Raw genomic sequence first — 14071 nt, 5'->3', positions numbered from 1 at the left:
GAACAGCTCTAGAAATTGAAGTCCCAGAGCACTTAGAGAGGAAGTGCTCAGTGTCTGAGAACAGTTCCAAAGACACGGGTCCAAAATGGAAATAAATCAAGGTGGCTTTTTCCTGCCTTCTAGACTCTTTGTAATTTCATGATGGAAATCTCAAGTCGGGAGAATAACAGCATTATAGCAGATTTCTTTCCAGTTTGTTTTCCAGTTTCAGTTATCGCTTAATAAATAAAATATAGATTAGACAGGGACTTGGAGATCATCAAATTCAACCTCTTTAGCCAATGAAAAACAGGCTCAGAAGAGGTTAAATGACTTCTCTGGAGGTCTCCTGAGACGTGCTGTGATCCTTGCCCCTGTAAATTACATACTGGCTTCACAGCAAGGCCATGAGTGTTGCCCTCAGAGATACCAGTTCAAATCCCTTCAGCATATAGTGGTCTTGTTGTGATAGATGGGCTCTAGGTTAGATAGTTACAACTGGCCTCCTGTTTGCATTTCACAGGGGCCCAAAGAAGTGGGCTTCAGGCTGGATACTTACAACTGTTAGCATTTTCTAAGACAAGAGATAGGTGGGCTCCTCCTCACTAAAAGGGCTGCCTACACCCTATCTCTCCACATTGCTAATAACAAACTTTGTATCGGCATTTACAATTTCTGCCTCTGTGATAAATGCGTTTTTCACTGGGGGCAAAGATCCAGGGGAAAAATAGCTTCTAGCCTCTAGCCCTTGCTGGCCTGGTGGCTAAGATTCCTGATTCTCATCCAGGCTATCCAGGTTCAATTCCTGGGCTGGGAATTAAGATCTCACTTCACTGCCACCTCACCGAGATCACTGTGATCTCGGGTCAGATACTCATCCTTTCTGATGCCATTTCCTTATTTGCTAAGTGGACACAATATCTAGCCCACAAGATTGCTGGATGCTTGGGGCTGGTGCACTGGGACGACCCAGAGGGATGGTGTGGGGAGGGAGGAGGGAGGAGGATTTTGGATGGGGAACACATGTATACTAATTAAATAATTAAAAAAAAAAAAAAAAAGAAACATGAAGTTTAAATTATATTATCTGTTGAAAGGTCTTAGTTCAGTGTCTGCTGAGAATCAACCACTGAATAAAAGTATTCCATCGCTTTTCCCTGCCTCACCCAGTCTCCACACCACACTATCCCATCTCAAGCATGTATTGTTCAAAACAAGGGAAAGCTCATACAGTTCCATCTATTTTCAGACGTCCACGGAGGCAGAAAATATTCTTTTTCCATGGAAGCCAGAATCACAGCAAAGTAGTGGCAACATGCAGTGGGAAACAATAGTTCTTCCTGATGAAAAGCGGACACAGAGGCAAGCACTGACTCTCTGTGAAATAGCATCAGTGCTTCACGTGAAGAAGAAGGGTGCAGATGTGCAGCATGAGAATGTATGTCTTCACTCTGGCTCAAGTCTTCCCAGAAATCAGGAGGCTTTTCTAATCGGTCACACTTTAATCAGCTCAGATTTTTCTTAATGGTCCCAGAGAAAACCCTCTAATGATAGCATCAGAATCACCTAGGGAGACTTTAACATCTGAGAAATGGAGTATTTGCTGCCGTATCAGCAAATATGGATGTCAACAGGCGTGCTAAGTCACTTCAATCCTGTCCGACTCTTTGTGACCCTATGGACTGTAGTGCACCAGGCTCCTCTGTCCATGGGATTCTCCAGCCAAGAATATTGGAGTGGGTTGTCTGCCTTTTCTAGGGGATCTTCCCAACCCAGGAATGAAACCCGTATCTCTTACATCCCCTGTATTGGCAGGCGGGTTCTTTACCAGTCAGCAGCAATTTCAGCCCTCCGTTGTGAGCTGGTGAGCCCTAAGGGAACTCAGGAAGAATACCTGCCATGCAGCAACTCCCTTTGTGAGCCCTGAGGAACTCAGGGTCTAAAATAGGATGCTGGCCCCAGATAGTCAGTCAGTCAGTTCAGTCGCTCAGTCGTGTCCGACTCTTTGCGACCCCATGAATTGCAGCACGCCAGGCCTCCCTGTCCATCACCAACTCCCAGAGTTCACTCAGACTCATGTCCATCGAGTCAGTGATGCCACCCAGCCATCTCATCCTCTGTCATCCCCTTCTCCTCCTGCCCTCAATCCCTCCCAGTATCAGAGTCTTTTCCAATGAGTCAACTCTTTGCATGAGGTGGCCAAAGTACTGGAGTTTCAGCTTTAGCATCATTCCTTCAAAAGAAATTCCAGGGATGATCTCCTTCAGAATGGACTGGTTGGATCTCCTTGCAGTCCAAAGGACTCTCAAGAGTCTTCTCCAACACCACAGTTCAAAGGCATCAATTCTTCGGTGCTCAGCCTTCTTCACAGTCCAACTCTCACATCCATACATGACCACAGGAAAAACCATAGCCTTGACTAGAGGGACCTTTGTTGGCAAAGTAATGTCTCTGCTTTTGAATATGCTATCTAGGTTGGTCATAACTTTCCTTGCAAGGAGTAAGCGTCTTTTAATTTCATGGCTGCAGTCACCATCTGCAGTGATTTTGGAGCCCAGAAAAATAAAGTCTGACACTGTTTCCACTGTTTCCCCATCTATTTCCCATGAAGTGATGGGACCAGATGCCATGATCTTTGTTTTCTGAATGTTGAGCTTTAAGCCAACTTTTTCACTCTCCACTTTCACTTTCATCAAGAGTCTCTTTAGTTCTCTTCACTTTCTGCCATAAGGGTGGTGTCATCTGCATACCTGAGGTTATTCCTATTTCTCCCAGCAATCTTGATTCCAGCTTGTGTTTCTTCCAGCCCAGTGTTTCTCATGATGTACTCTGCATATAAGTTAAATAAGCAGGGTGACAATATACAGCCTTGATGTATTCCTTTTCCTATTTGGAAACAGTCTGTTGTTCCATGTCCAGTTCTAACTGTTGCTTCCTGACCGGCATACAGATTTATCAAGAGGCAGGTCAGGTGGTCTGGTATTCTCATCTCTTGAAGAATTTCCCACAGTTGATTGTGATCCACACAGTCAAAGGCTTTGGCATAGTCAAGAAAGCAGAAATAGATGTTTTTCTGGAACTCTCTTGCTTTTTCCATGATCCAGCGGATGTTGGCAATTTGATCTCTGGTTCCTCTGCCTTTTCTAAAACCAGCTTGAACATCAAGAAGTTCACGGTTCACATATTGCTGAAGCCTGCCTTGGAGAATTTTGAGCATTACTTTACTAGCATGTGAGATGAGTGCAATTGTGTGGTAGTTTGAGCATTCTTTGGCATGGCCTTTCTTTGGGATTGGAATGAAAACTGACCTTTTCCAGTCCTGTGGCCACTGCTGAGTTTTCCAAATTTTCTGGCAGACTGAGCGCAGCACTTTCACAGCATCATCTTTCAGGATTTGAAATATCTTAACTGGAATTCCATCACTTCCACTAGCTTTGTTCATAGTGATGCTTTCTAAGGTCCACTTGACTTCACATTCCAGGATGTCTGGCTCTAGATGAGTGATTACACCATTGTGATTATCTGGGTCCTTGCCGGGAGCCAGCACAGGAGTCCCCACCCATGACAAGGTCATGCGGGAGAGTTCTGGTGGGCAAGGCAGCCAGAACTCGAGGGCTGCCCATCTGGGCCTGCCTGAGCGTCTACCCCCAAATCAGAATCTGTCTGTTTTACTTTCACCAACTCCTCTGACATTCACGGGGGCTATCCCCAATCACTTTTCTCTGTAAGAAAATTAACTTAGAGCTGTAGTTAATAATTCTCCTGGGCGTAATAGGAGTGTTTCAATTCAAACCCCTCTGATGACTTTCTAGCTTGCCTGACAGGTTTGTTCAGATTCACAGCCTCCCAACCACGAAAGGCACAGGAAGCTTAAGATATTCTAACAATGCAGAGCTCCTCCGAGAGTTAAAATTGTTAGAATAGAACTAGTAGAGGATTTCTTTGTTGAGCTAATGCTTGCTGCCAAGTTTCCATATCCCTTACCTACTGTGTCCCTGGGAGTGTATTGATTAATATAGTTGGTGTATAGAAATGTAAGTAGTAGCTTTAATGTTTGTAACCTTGGACCCTTGAGTTAATTCTTTTCATGTTATAACCCATCACACTTTTGCCCTATAGGAATGCAACTTTATCTAATGCTTTCGGAGGGTGGTGCCTGACTTTAGAATAATCACCTTTAGAGAAAAATAAGTTTTCTGAAGAAGGGGTCATAAAATGTTAACAGGCCTCCTGGCCAGAAAATGATGTAAATCACCTAAAACTTTTGCATATGATAAGTTTGCAGAAAGAAAGCCTGGCTTCGATAAGGATCAAGGACTGCTAACCTTGCATGACTCTACTCCTTCCCCCATTATCCTCTATGTACCACTTAGGTATAAAAACTACTTTGGAAAATAAAGTGCAGGCCTTGCTCACTGAAGCTTGGTCTCCCCATGTCGTTCTTTCTCTTTCCTTTTCCTTTTCAGGCTGATCCCCTGGAGTGCAGGGGCTCTCTGCGTTCACTTTCCTGCCTGGGCTTCTAAGACCCACTCGAGAAGGTGCCTAAGGTGGGGCACCTTCCGCGATTCAAGAGGGCGCCTGTGGCCTACGTGAACAGACCAAGTCCCGTGCTGGGGCTTTACTGGCTTTCTGTGTAAACCAAGGAATATCAGCCTCTTTTCTCTCCTCTATTTTCTTAACTGCAAAATTCTTTCCTTATCTCTATCTCTTTATCTATCCTTTTAATCGCCGACACGGTCCTCTGGAAGGAATCCCTGGATCCAAGCGGGGCAGCACCCCAGTAAGTCGTGAAGATCTTTTTTGTACAGTTCTTCTGTGTATTCTTGCCAGCTCTTCTTAATATCTTCTGCTTCTGTTAGGTCCATACCATTTCTGTCCTTTATCGAGCCCATCTTTGCATGAAATGTTCCCTTGGTATCTCTAATTTTCTTGAAGAGATCTCTAGTCTTTCCCATTCTGTTGTTTTCCTCTATTTCTTTGTATTGGTCGCTGAGGAAGGCTTTCTTATCTCTTCTTGCTATTCTTTGGAACTCTGCATTCAGATGCTTATATCTTTCCTTTTCTCCTTTGCTTTTTGCTTCTCTTCTTTTCACAGCTATTTGTAAGGCCTCCCCAGACAGCCATTTTGCTTTTTTGCATTTCTTTTCCATGGGGATGGTCTTGATCCTGTCTCCTGTACAATGTCACGAACCTCATTCCATAGTTCATCAGGCACTCTATCTATCAGATCTGGGCCATTAAATCTATTTCTCACTTCCACTGTATAATCATAAAGGATTTGATTTAGGTCATATCTGAATGGTCTAATGGTTTTCCCTACTTTCTTCAATTTAAGTCTGAATTTGGCAATAAGGAGTTCATGATCTGAGCCACAGTCAGCTCCTGGTCTTGTTTTTGTTGACTGTATGGAGCTTCTCCATCTTTGGCTGCAAAGAATATAATCAATCTAATTTCGGTGTTGACCATCTGGTGATGTCCATGTGTAGAGTCGTCTCTTGTGTTGTTGGAAGAGGGTGTTTGCTATGACCAGTGCATTTTCTTGGCAAAATTCTATTAGTCTTTGCCCTGCTTCATTCTGTATTCCAAGGCCAAATTTGCATGTTACTCCAGGTGTTTCTTGACTTCCTGCTTTTGCATTCCAGTCCCCTATAATGAAAAGGACACTTTTTTTGGCTGTTAGTTCTAAAAGGTCTTGTAGGTCTTCATAGAACCGTTCAACTTCAGCTCTTCAGCATTACTGGTTGGGGCATAGACTTGGATTACTGTGATATTGAATGGTTTGCCTTGGAAACGAACAGAGATCATTCTGTCGTTTTTGAGATTGCATCCAAGTACTGCATTTAGGACTCTTTTGTTGACCATGATGGCCACTCCATTTCTTCTGAGGGATTCCTGCCCGCAGTAGTAGATATAATGGTCATCTGAGTTAAAATCACCCATTCCAGTCCATTTCAGTTCGCTGATTCCTAGAATGTCGACATTCACTCTTGCCATCTCTTGTTTGACCACTTCCAATTTGCCTTGATTCATGGACCTGACATTCCAGGTTCCTATGCAGTATTGCTCTTTACAGCGTCGGACCTTGCTTCTATCACCAGTCACATCCGCAGCTGGGTATTCTTTTTGCTTTGGCTCCATCCCTTCATTCTTTCTGGAGTTATTTCTCCACTGATCTCCAGTAGTATATTGGGCACCTACTGACCTGGGGAGTTCCTCTTTCAGTATCCTATCATTTTGCCTTTTCATACTGTTCATGGGATAGGTATGGTGCATATCAGATGAATGATTTCAGTGAGCTCAGACTCTTGCATCTTCCCATAATAGAAAAGTGCTAAATTCTTTAACTTGGGATATCTAGTTTTTTTTTTTAATTTACAAAAAACTTTTGACAATCAGACTGACTACCTGCCCTTTGTTGCAGAACTCCTATATAACCTGGCTCCTCTCTTCTGCATCTTCAAACCAGTTCTCTCAAGGTCACTTGAGATGCTATCTCCCAGGTTTGAAGTCCTAAAAATTCCCACCAAATAGAACTCAACTTAGAACTCAACACAGTTCTCAACTTGTAGGTTGTGACTATGTTTTAAGTCGACACACCCCACATGAGCTTGTTTCACTCCTATTCCATTGGCCTGGGCAGTCTTAAAAAACTTTCCAGGGACTTCCTTGGTGGTACAGTGGATAGGAATCTACCTGCCAATGCAGGGGCCAAGGGTTCATTCCATCTTTGTCCAGGAAGATTCCACAGGGTGTGGAGCCACTGAAGTCCATGTGCCACAACTGCTGAGCCTGCACACCCAGAGCCTGTGCTCCTCAAGAGAAGACACCACAATGGGAACCCTTCGTACAGCAAGGAAGAGCAGGCCCGCTCACCATAACTAGAGAAAGCGTGTACAGGAATGAAGAGCCAGCACAACCAAAAATAAATAACTCTCCAGGATTAGAAATCTGGGGTGAATGGGATGGAAAATCCCCTGTGAGCTTCATACAACACTTTTCTAAAACAACCTGAAGTTTTTCCATGCCATGGGAGCCCACATTTCTTTAAGGGAAGAGCAGTCTTCAGCGAAGAGAATACACGTGTCCCAGGAGTGAACTCAGGACAGCAGACATCCTCCGCTAGAAGGCTCCCGCAATGACCAATTTGCAAACCTCCCTCCTCTAGACACAGGACCACAGCTAATCCATCCCAGCCAGACAGCAAAGCATCTTCATCCTAAGGAAGCAAAAAAGGAGGTTCCATTCTTCCTTGATCACTCTTTCTAGGGTTTGGAATCCTTCCCTGTCTCAACTACCAATTGGCACATGCCAGGGGTCTGGCCATCTACCTCTACAAGGATTAAACCATGTGTTGCTGCAACTGCTGACTTTCAACACCCCCTGAAAGGAGTTCAGGGTGGAGAGCAGAAATGAGGCACTGTGTGCTCTGGGAAAATCTGAGAAGACAGATCCTCAGATGGTTAGACATTATCAGGAGCCAATTTTGTGAGCCCAATTTTTGTATCTCCTCATATTTGGAAAAGCACTAAAATCCTTGAAGGTGATGACTGTTCCTCACGACTAGCAAAGCTTCATGAGACTAGTAGAAATCTTCTGGAAAAATACGTGCTTGATTGCATGTATACCCCCTTCCCCAAATCACATGCATATTGACCTTTCCCCCTGCCTCTTTGGAACAGTTTCTCAGAGCTATCTGAGGGTCTGGCTCCTAGGAGGCAGTCCTCATTTGGCCCCTAGTAACACTCACGTTGTGCTTTTTTTTTTTTTTTTAAGTTGACACCTGTCAAGATGGCCTTCCCCTTATGCAGCTGCACCATTCTGTGTCCACAAGTATGTCTGTGGGCTCACCTCTGGGGGTAGAAAAACAACATGGCACCTTTTCTGAGGGAGGAGGATGAAATTCTGATGTGTCAGGTCCTCTGTAGGTAAGGACTTTACCTAAAGTTCTTCACTGAGGACCACTCTGCCTCTGGGGAAGGGGACACGGTCCACCTGCCATCTCCTCTCCCCAACAGAAGACTGCCCTCTGCTCATTACGTATTATAGCGGGTCAGGGCCCCAACCTCCAGCATGTCTCAGGAACCTTCCCCGGGGATTAGAAATGATGAGGGACCAGCCCTGGCAAGGCCAAAGCCAGTGTGCTTGCACAAGACTTGGTTTCAGCATTGCTCCCGTCTACCCACTAGTGCCAAGAATATTTTATTTTTCTACTATTGTGTTCATACGAAGAATCAGAAAATTTAGAACAGCAGCCTTGGAGATAAGCAATCAGACCCCATGTTTTTATAAAGCCTCTCCTCCAGGGAGGGGCAGAGACTTTGTAAGCAAGCAGGACCTTGTGGCGCTTTCCCAGGACAGTCCCTCCCCACTCTCTGCTTTAGGTCCTCTCTGAAGTACTTTGTTGTTGTTCAGTGGCTAAGTCCAGACTCTTTGCAAACCCATGGACTACAACACGCCTAGATAACAGTATTTGATACATATTTCCTGGGCTGTTTTATAGATATGAAACCCCTCACCAAATGGAAGATGTTAACTACTAGATGACCATGAGTACACAGCTCCAAGCCTCCTGGAGCCTAAGGAATAATAACATTAACTCCTGTGACACCCCCATGTTACTTCACTGTAAGCCAGTCAAGAGAATTGTGCAGGATCTTATTTCTGACCCTGCGATACCCCTCACCTGGCTTTAAAAATGTTTTGTCAAGGGACTTCCCTGGTGGTTCAGTGGCTGGGACTCTGCGATCCCAGTGCAGGGCCGGGGTTTGATCTCTGGTCAGGGAGCTGGATCCCATGTGCTGCAACTAGTAGCTCACAGGTCACAAGCAGAGATCCCAGCACAGACCAACAAATAAAGATTTTTAAAAAGCTTCGTCAAAACCTTTCCAGGAGAGGTTTCAGAGAGGCCTGCGACACCAGTCTTCTTGCATGGTCCTGCAATAAAGATTTCTCCACTCCAAACTCCAGCCTTGTGGGTTGTTTGGCCTCACTGAGCCATCCAGGCACAAAAACTTACAGCTAACAGCTTGCCTCCACTACCTTTCCAAATCTGAACCAGACACGAACTTGACCTTTCTATCTACAAGATCAGAGACAACCCAGGAAACCCAAGCAGCAAACCTCTATTGTCCTTTCTTGGGACAAGCCCCAGCTCCCCCAACCCACCCCCTCCCCGGCAGGTCCCACGCTGTCCCTGCGCCCGGCGCTACCTGTCCCGCAGGTGGCCGCTGCGCAGCCCCAGGGCCGTGCACTCGGCCGCGTCCACCGACACCCCTTTGCAGGATTTGATCGGGTAGATCCACAGCTCGCTCACCGTGCCCACCTGCTGCAGCCGCCGGCGCCGACCGGGCCGCGCGCGGCGCCAGGCGACGGCCCCCAGCGCCACTGCGGCCAGTCCCAGGGCGGCCACCCCCAGCCAGCGGGGCCCGGGCAGCGCGGGGAGGCCCAAGCGGGCCAGAGCCGAGGAGCCGGCGGCGCCCATGACCCAGCGATCGCGGGCGCGGGCGGGGGCTTGAGCGCACACGGGGCAGCGTCTGGAGTGAGGAGGGCGCCGGGGCGCTCAGGGCTCCAAGCGAGAGGGCGGAGCCAGGGTTGGTCCAGTCAGGCGCTCTGGCACCCTTTACGCGCGGCGCGCCGAGGAGGCGGGACTGGCTGTGCGCAAGGAGGGGAGGCCTAACTGAGGCGCCGAGGATCCGGCAGTAACCGAGGGACATGAGACAGAGAGCGGGCCGGGATGTTCAGACGCCCCTGGGGGAGGCAGGGATCGGGAAACCGAAGCCGTAGGCCTGGCTGCCCATTCTCTCTCCGAACGGTCACTTTGACTTTATTGCTCTCTCTTCCTGGTGGCCTGCGACGCAACCCCTCACCCGCCCACACTCCACCCGCTCTCCACTGCCTCTTGGCTTCCTGCACGGCCCACTTAACTGCGTGTTTGCAACCCAGCGAAAGGGCTCGAACAGAGAAAGCCGACGTCGAAGGGACCATTTTAAACGTTTAGCAGCTCCTTCTGGCTAATGGCTCTGATAACTGCAGAACTTTGGGCCCATAACCCGCTCCGTGGAAACGTCTATGCTGTGGATAAACTCCACCATGGCTTCTTGCTGCATAAGGCTAAGCCCCGAGGATGACCCCAGCCTCAAATGCCTACCTGAGAAAACTCACTGTTGCCAGAAGGTTTCAGTGTTTTGTTCCTGCCAACATCTGAGGACTGGCCCCTCGGTCCTCACCTCCCTTCCTTGTTACAGACCTTTGCTCTTGGCCTCCTTAATCAATAGAAACCAGTAAGAAGCAGAGGGGAGGCAAGACATTCAGGCAGGCTATGTTGGAACTTGAGCTCCAGCACCAGGAAGCAAAAACAAGTAACAGATTCCCTTGCTTGCTCCCTGAGAGGGTGAGGGTGCGGGGTAGGGGGTTGCTGATTCCTCATGTGGGGTGAGGGCAGGGGTGGATCCAGGGGTAGGGGTGGAGGGGTAGCTTAAGTGGGTTGCCTTGGTGGTCCTAGGTGCAGGGTGCAGAGCAGTGCAAAAGCAGACCCCTTCTTTTGCTGGATTTGGGGTCTTTTTGTATCTTCTTGTTCATAATTTTCCCCCACTGCACATGCACACAGCTATTTTTAGTCCCTTGTAGTTTCTTTGTATTTTGTTACTGCAGGAGACCTTTGTCCAGCTGCAAGCATTGCAGCAAAAGGTCCCAGGTGCCAACCTGTCTCACTTTTACAGCTCTTACTCAAAAGGCTTCACCATTGTGAATCCTCCTTCTGTCCCTTCCAGATGTGTATGAATCTCCTACAACTCAGAAGTGTCTTTCTCAAGGGCCTGAGAACCATTCCTTTGAACTGTAATCAGTACTGCTGGCCCAGCTCCATCTCATTGCCCCCGTCCTTGTCAGTTTCACCTGAGACCCCCTTCCTCTCATTCACCCTTTAAAACCCAGTCAACTCTGCATTCATGGGGATGGAGTTCAGTTCTTTCCCCTCAGTTCACTTCAGTTCGGTCGCTCAGTTGTGTCTGACTCTTTGCAACCCCATGGACTGCAGCACCCCAGGCCTTCACTGTTTCCATTGTTTCCCCATCTATTTGCCATGAAGTGATGGGACCAGATGCCATGATCTTAGTTTTCTGAATGTTGAGTTTTAAGCCAACTTTTTCACTCTCCTCTTTCACTTTCATCAAGAGGCTCTAGTTCTTCTTTGCTTTCTGCCATAAGGGTGGTGTCATCTGCATACCTGAGGTTCTTCATTCCAGCTTGTGCTTCATCCAGCCCAGCGTTTCTCATGATGTACTCTGCATATAATTTAAATAAGCAGGGTAACAATATACAGCCTTGACATACTCCTTTCCCGATTTGGAACCAGTCTGTTGTTCCATGTCCAGTTCTAACTGTTGCTTCCTGACCTGCATACAGATTTCTCAAGAGGCAGGTCAGGTGGTCTGGTATTCCCATCTCTTGAAGAATTTTCCACAAGTTTGTTGTGATCCACACAGTCAAAGGCTTTGGCATAGTCAGTAAAGCAGAAGTCGATGTTTCCCTACGGGTCCCATAAATTCCTTTTTACTGCTTTAACTGAAGTCCAGGTCTCTTACTCCTTACCAGCTCTAGTCACACAAGCTCTTGGGTAAACAGTGGATTTTCTTAGAGAAGTTAAGGTTTGAGGTCATTTGTTTATTTTTCAAAGATTGTCCTTTAACCTGCTGCCAGGTTCTGAAGAGTTACCAGCAGGCCACCTCCCACCATCAGGATTGGTCATTCACAGGAGAAGAGGGCTGCCCTCCAGGCTGGGAGGAGAGCAGAGGAGGGCAGGGTGCAGAGGAGCCAAGCTCCCTTCCAGGGTTCCTCCTGCAAAGTGAAAGCCAAAATCTCCCTGTAAACAGACCCTGTTGGCAACTCCAGGCCAGTGCACTCTCTCTCTTCAAAGAGCACATATTCTCATCATGCTCAGAGACCAAGACTTGGATTTCTTTGTCTAATGTGGTGTTGTGAATGAGGTGTGTGTTTAAACTTGCACCTGGTCCCCTTCACTTCTCCAGATACCGGACCCCATGAGTCTACCATCAACACGAGGTCCTTATGAACCCATCCCCCACACTGCCCTTGAGCTCCCGGACATGAGAAACTGTCTTATTGATTAAGCATCTGTTCCTTTCCACACACAGTTACTGCTCATTCACCCTAGATTGGCCCTGGGGATTTAATATTTAGAAGAAGCTGCCCCACAGTCCGGGAGCTTACAGAGCCCCTGGAAGACAGACTGGGAGGATATTGTCAGAGGGCAGGCAAGGTCAGGATGCAATGCAAGTGAGCAGAAGAAGCAAGGAAATCTCAGGGCAAGTCGTGTCTTCAGAGGAAGGCGCTTTTCAGCTGAGACTTGAACAAAAAGTTCAAGCTTTTGTTCAAGCTTTGGAGAGTGACCCGAGAGGGGATTCTGGGCCAAAGGAGCAGCCCCTGCAATGTGGGGAAACTGAAGATACAAGAGCATATGGCATGTTTGAACAGCCACTAGAAATCCTACCTGTGTCCTCAGCCAGGGAGTTTAGGTAGGACAGGTGGGCGGGGCCACACCACAATGCACCAGTCTCATCTTAACGCGGAGACGCCTCAGGATTCAGAACAGCAGTGAGGCGAGATCAGGCTCCGGTGTTTGAAGGTCTCTCTGGCTTCTCTGGGAAGGAAAAGTGCCAAAGGTGGTTAAATGAGAGGTGCCCTAGTTCAGGCTGGAATAATCCCAAATCAGGGAAAAACAATAATGGAGATGGAGATGGGGGGTGGGGGACTCCTTGGCAGTCCTGTGACTTAGGGTTCTGTGCTTCTACTGACTGGAGCCTGGATTCCACCCCCTCATCAGGGAACTAAGATCCCACAAGCCTCGCTGTGTGGCAAAAACAAAAAAAGTTGGCAACGAGGCTGTGGATAGGAGAGATAGACAGGCAGCAATTAGCAAGAGGTGGAGACAGATGGATCACTGAGATTGAGGGAGAGGGGTCCATGGTGACTCCCAGCTCTCTGGTGTAGCTGTCTGAGTGTGGGTGGGAGGTGACATTCTTCAAGATAAAGAATTCCAGAAAAGCTCATATGGGGAGAAAGATGATGAGCTCTGTTGGGATTAGTGAGTGTGAGTAATATGTGGAACATCAAAGGAGAAATAGTTACCTGAACAGGTAACTTGACCTTTCTGTGCTTCCATCTCCTCATCTGTAAAATGATGGCTCGAGATCTCTGAGATATCAGCTCGAAATTCTGTATTTACAAGATCCATACTGGCTGGCATCAGTTCCAACAGCCAAATAAGTGAGGAACTTTGCCATGATGAGCACCAAGTCTCTGCTACCCTCACCCACCATCACCTGGCACCTAGGCTACCCCAACTACCATTTCACCAGAGCTCAGTGTTGGGGTGATTTCAGGGACCAAGGATATTCCTGAGTAGTAATGTGTACACTACCAGCCCTAGTATATTCATTGCTATAATTTATGAGAAGCAATGGAAGGTTGAGGATCTATTCATCTTATTGCTTATTTGCTTTTCTTTTCCCTTTTGATTTGGAAGATTGCCTTGTCTATCTTTTCCTTGTTGATTTATAAGAGACTTTTGTAAGTTTAGAAAAACACCCTTTTATCATATGTGACTCAGTTGTTGACTTTTCCCCTAATTTGTCAGTTTGGGGGCAACTTCTGCTTACTGAGACATCACTGTCTGCCTCGAGGCATTGATACCTCTAAATAAAACTTAGTTGATTAGAGTACCAAGCCAGGAAACAGAGAAAAAGTCTAAAAAACAAATATTGCTCTTGCTTCAGTTCAGTTCAGTTCAGTCACTCAGTCGTGTCCGACTCTTTGCAACCCCATGAATCGCAGCACGCCAGGCCTCCCTGTCCATCACCAACTCCCGGAGTTCACCCAAACTCATGTGCATTGAGTCGGTGATGCCATCCAGCCATCTCATCCTCTGTCATCCCCTTCTCCTCCTGTCCCCAATCCCTCCCAGCATCAGGGTCTTTTCCAATGAGTCGCTCTTCCCACGAGGTGGCCAAAGTATTGGAGTTTCAGCCTCAGCATCAGTCCTTCCAATGAACACCCAGGACTGGTCTCCTTTAGG

The 14071-nt window shown here is 47.2% G+C and overlaps 1 protein-coding gene across 1 annotated transcript in view; it reads right to left on the bottom strand.

Annotated features, from left to right (window-relative positions):
• Positions 1-9814, bottom strand: part of MARC2 (mitochondrial amidoxime reducing component 2) — a 43250-nt gene extending 33436 nt beyond the window's left edge. The window contains exon 1 of the mRNA XM_027564486.1: positions 9189-9814. Within this exon, the coding sequence (XP_027420287.1) occupies positions 9189-9460 (272 nt within the window). The 5' untranslated portion in view covers positions 9461-9814. The remainder of the gene's footprint in view (positions 1-9188) is intronic.
• Between the last annotated feature and the right edge of the window lie 4257 nt (positions 9815-14071).

The sequence above is a fragment of the Bos indicus x Bos taurus genome, chromosome 16, assembly GCF_003369695.1.
Source record: "Bos indicus x Bos taurus breed Angus x Brahman F1 hybrid chromosome 16, Bos_hybrid_MaternalHap_v2.0, whole genome shotgun sequence".
Lineage (NCBI taxonomy): Eukaryota > Metazoa > Chordata > Mammalia > Artiodactyla > Bovidae > Bos > Bos indicus x Bos taurus.
Note: the sequence above shows the minus strand (reverse complement) of the source record. Positions and strands in the feature narration are given on the sequence as shown.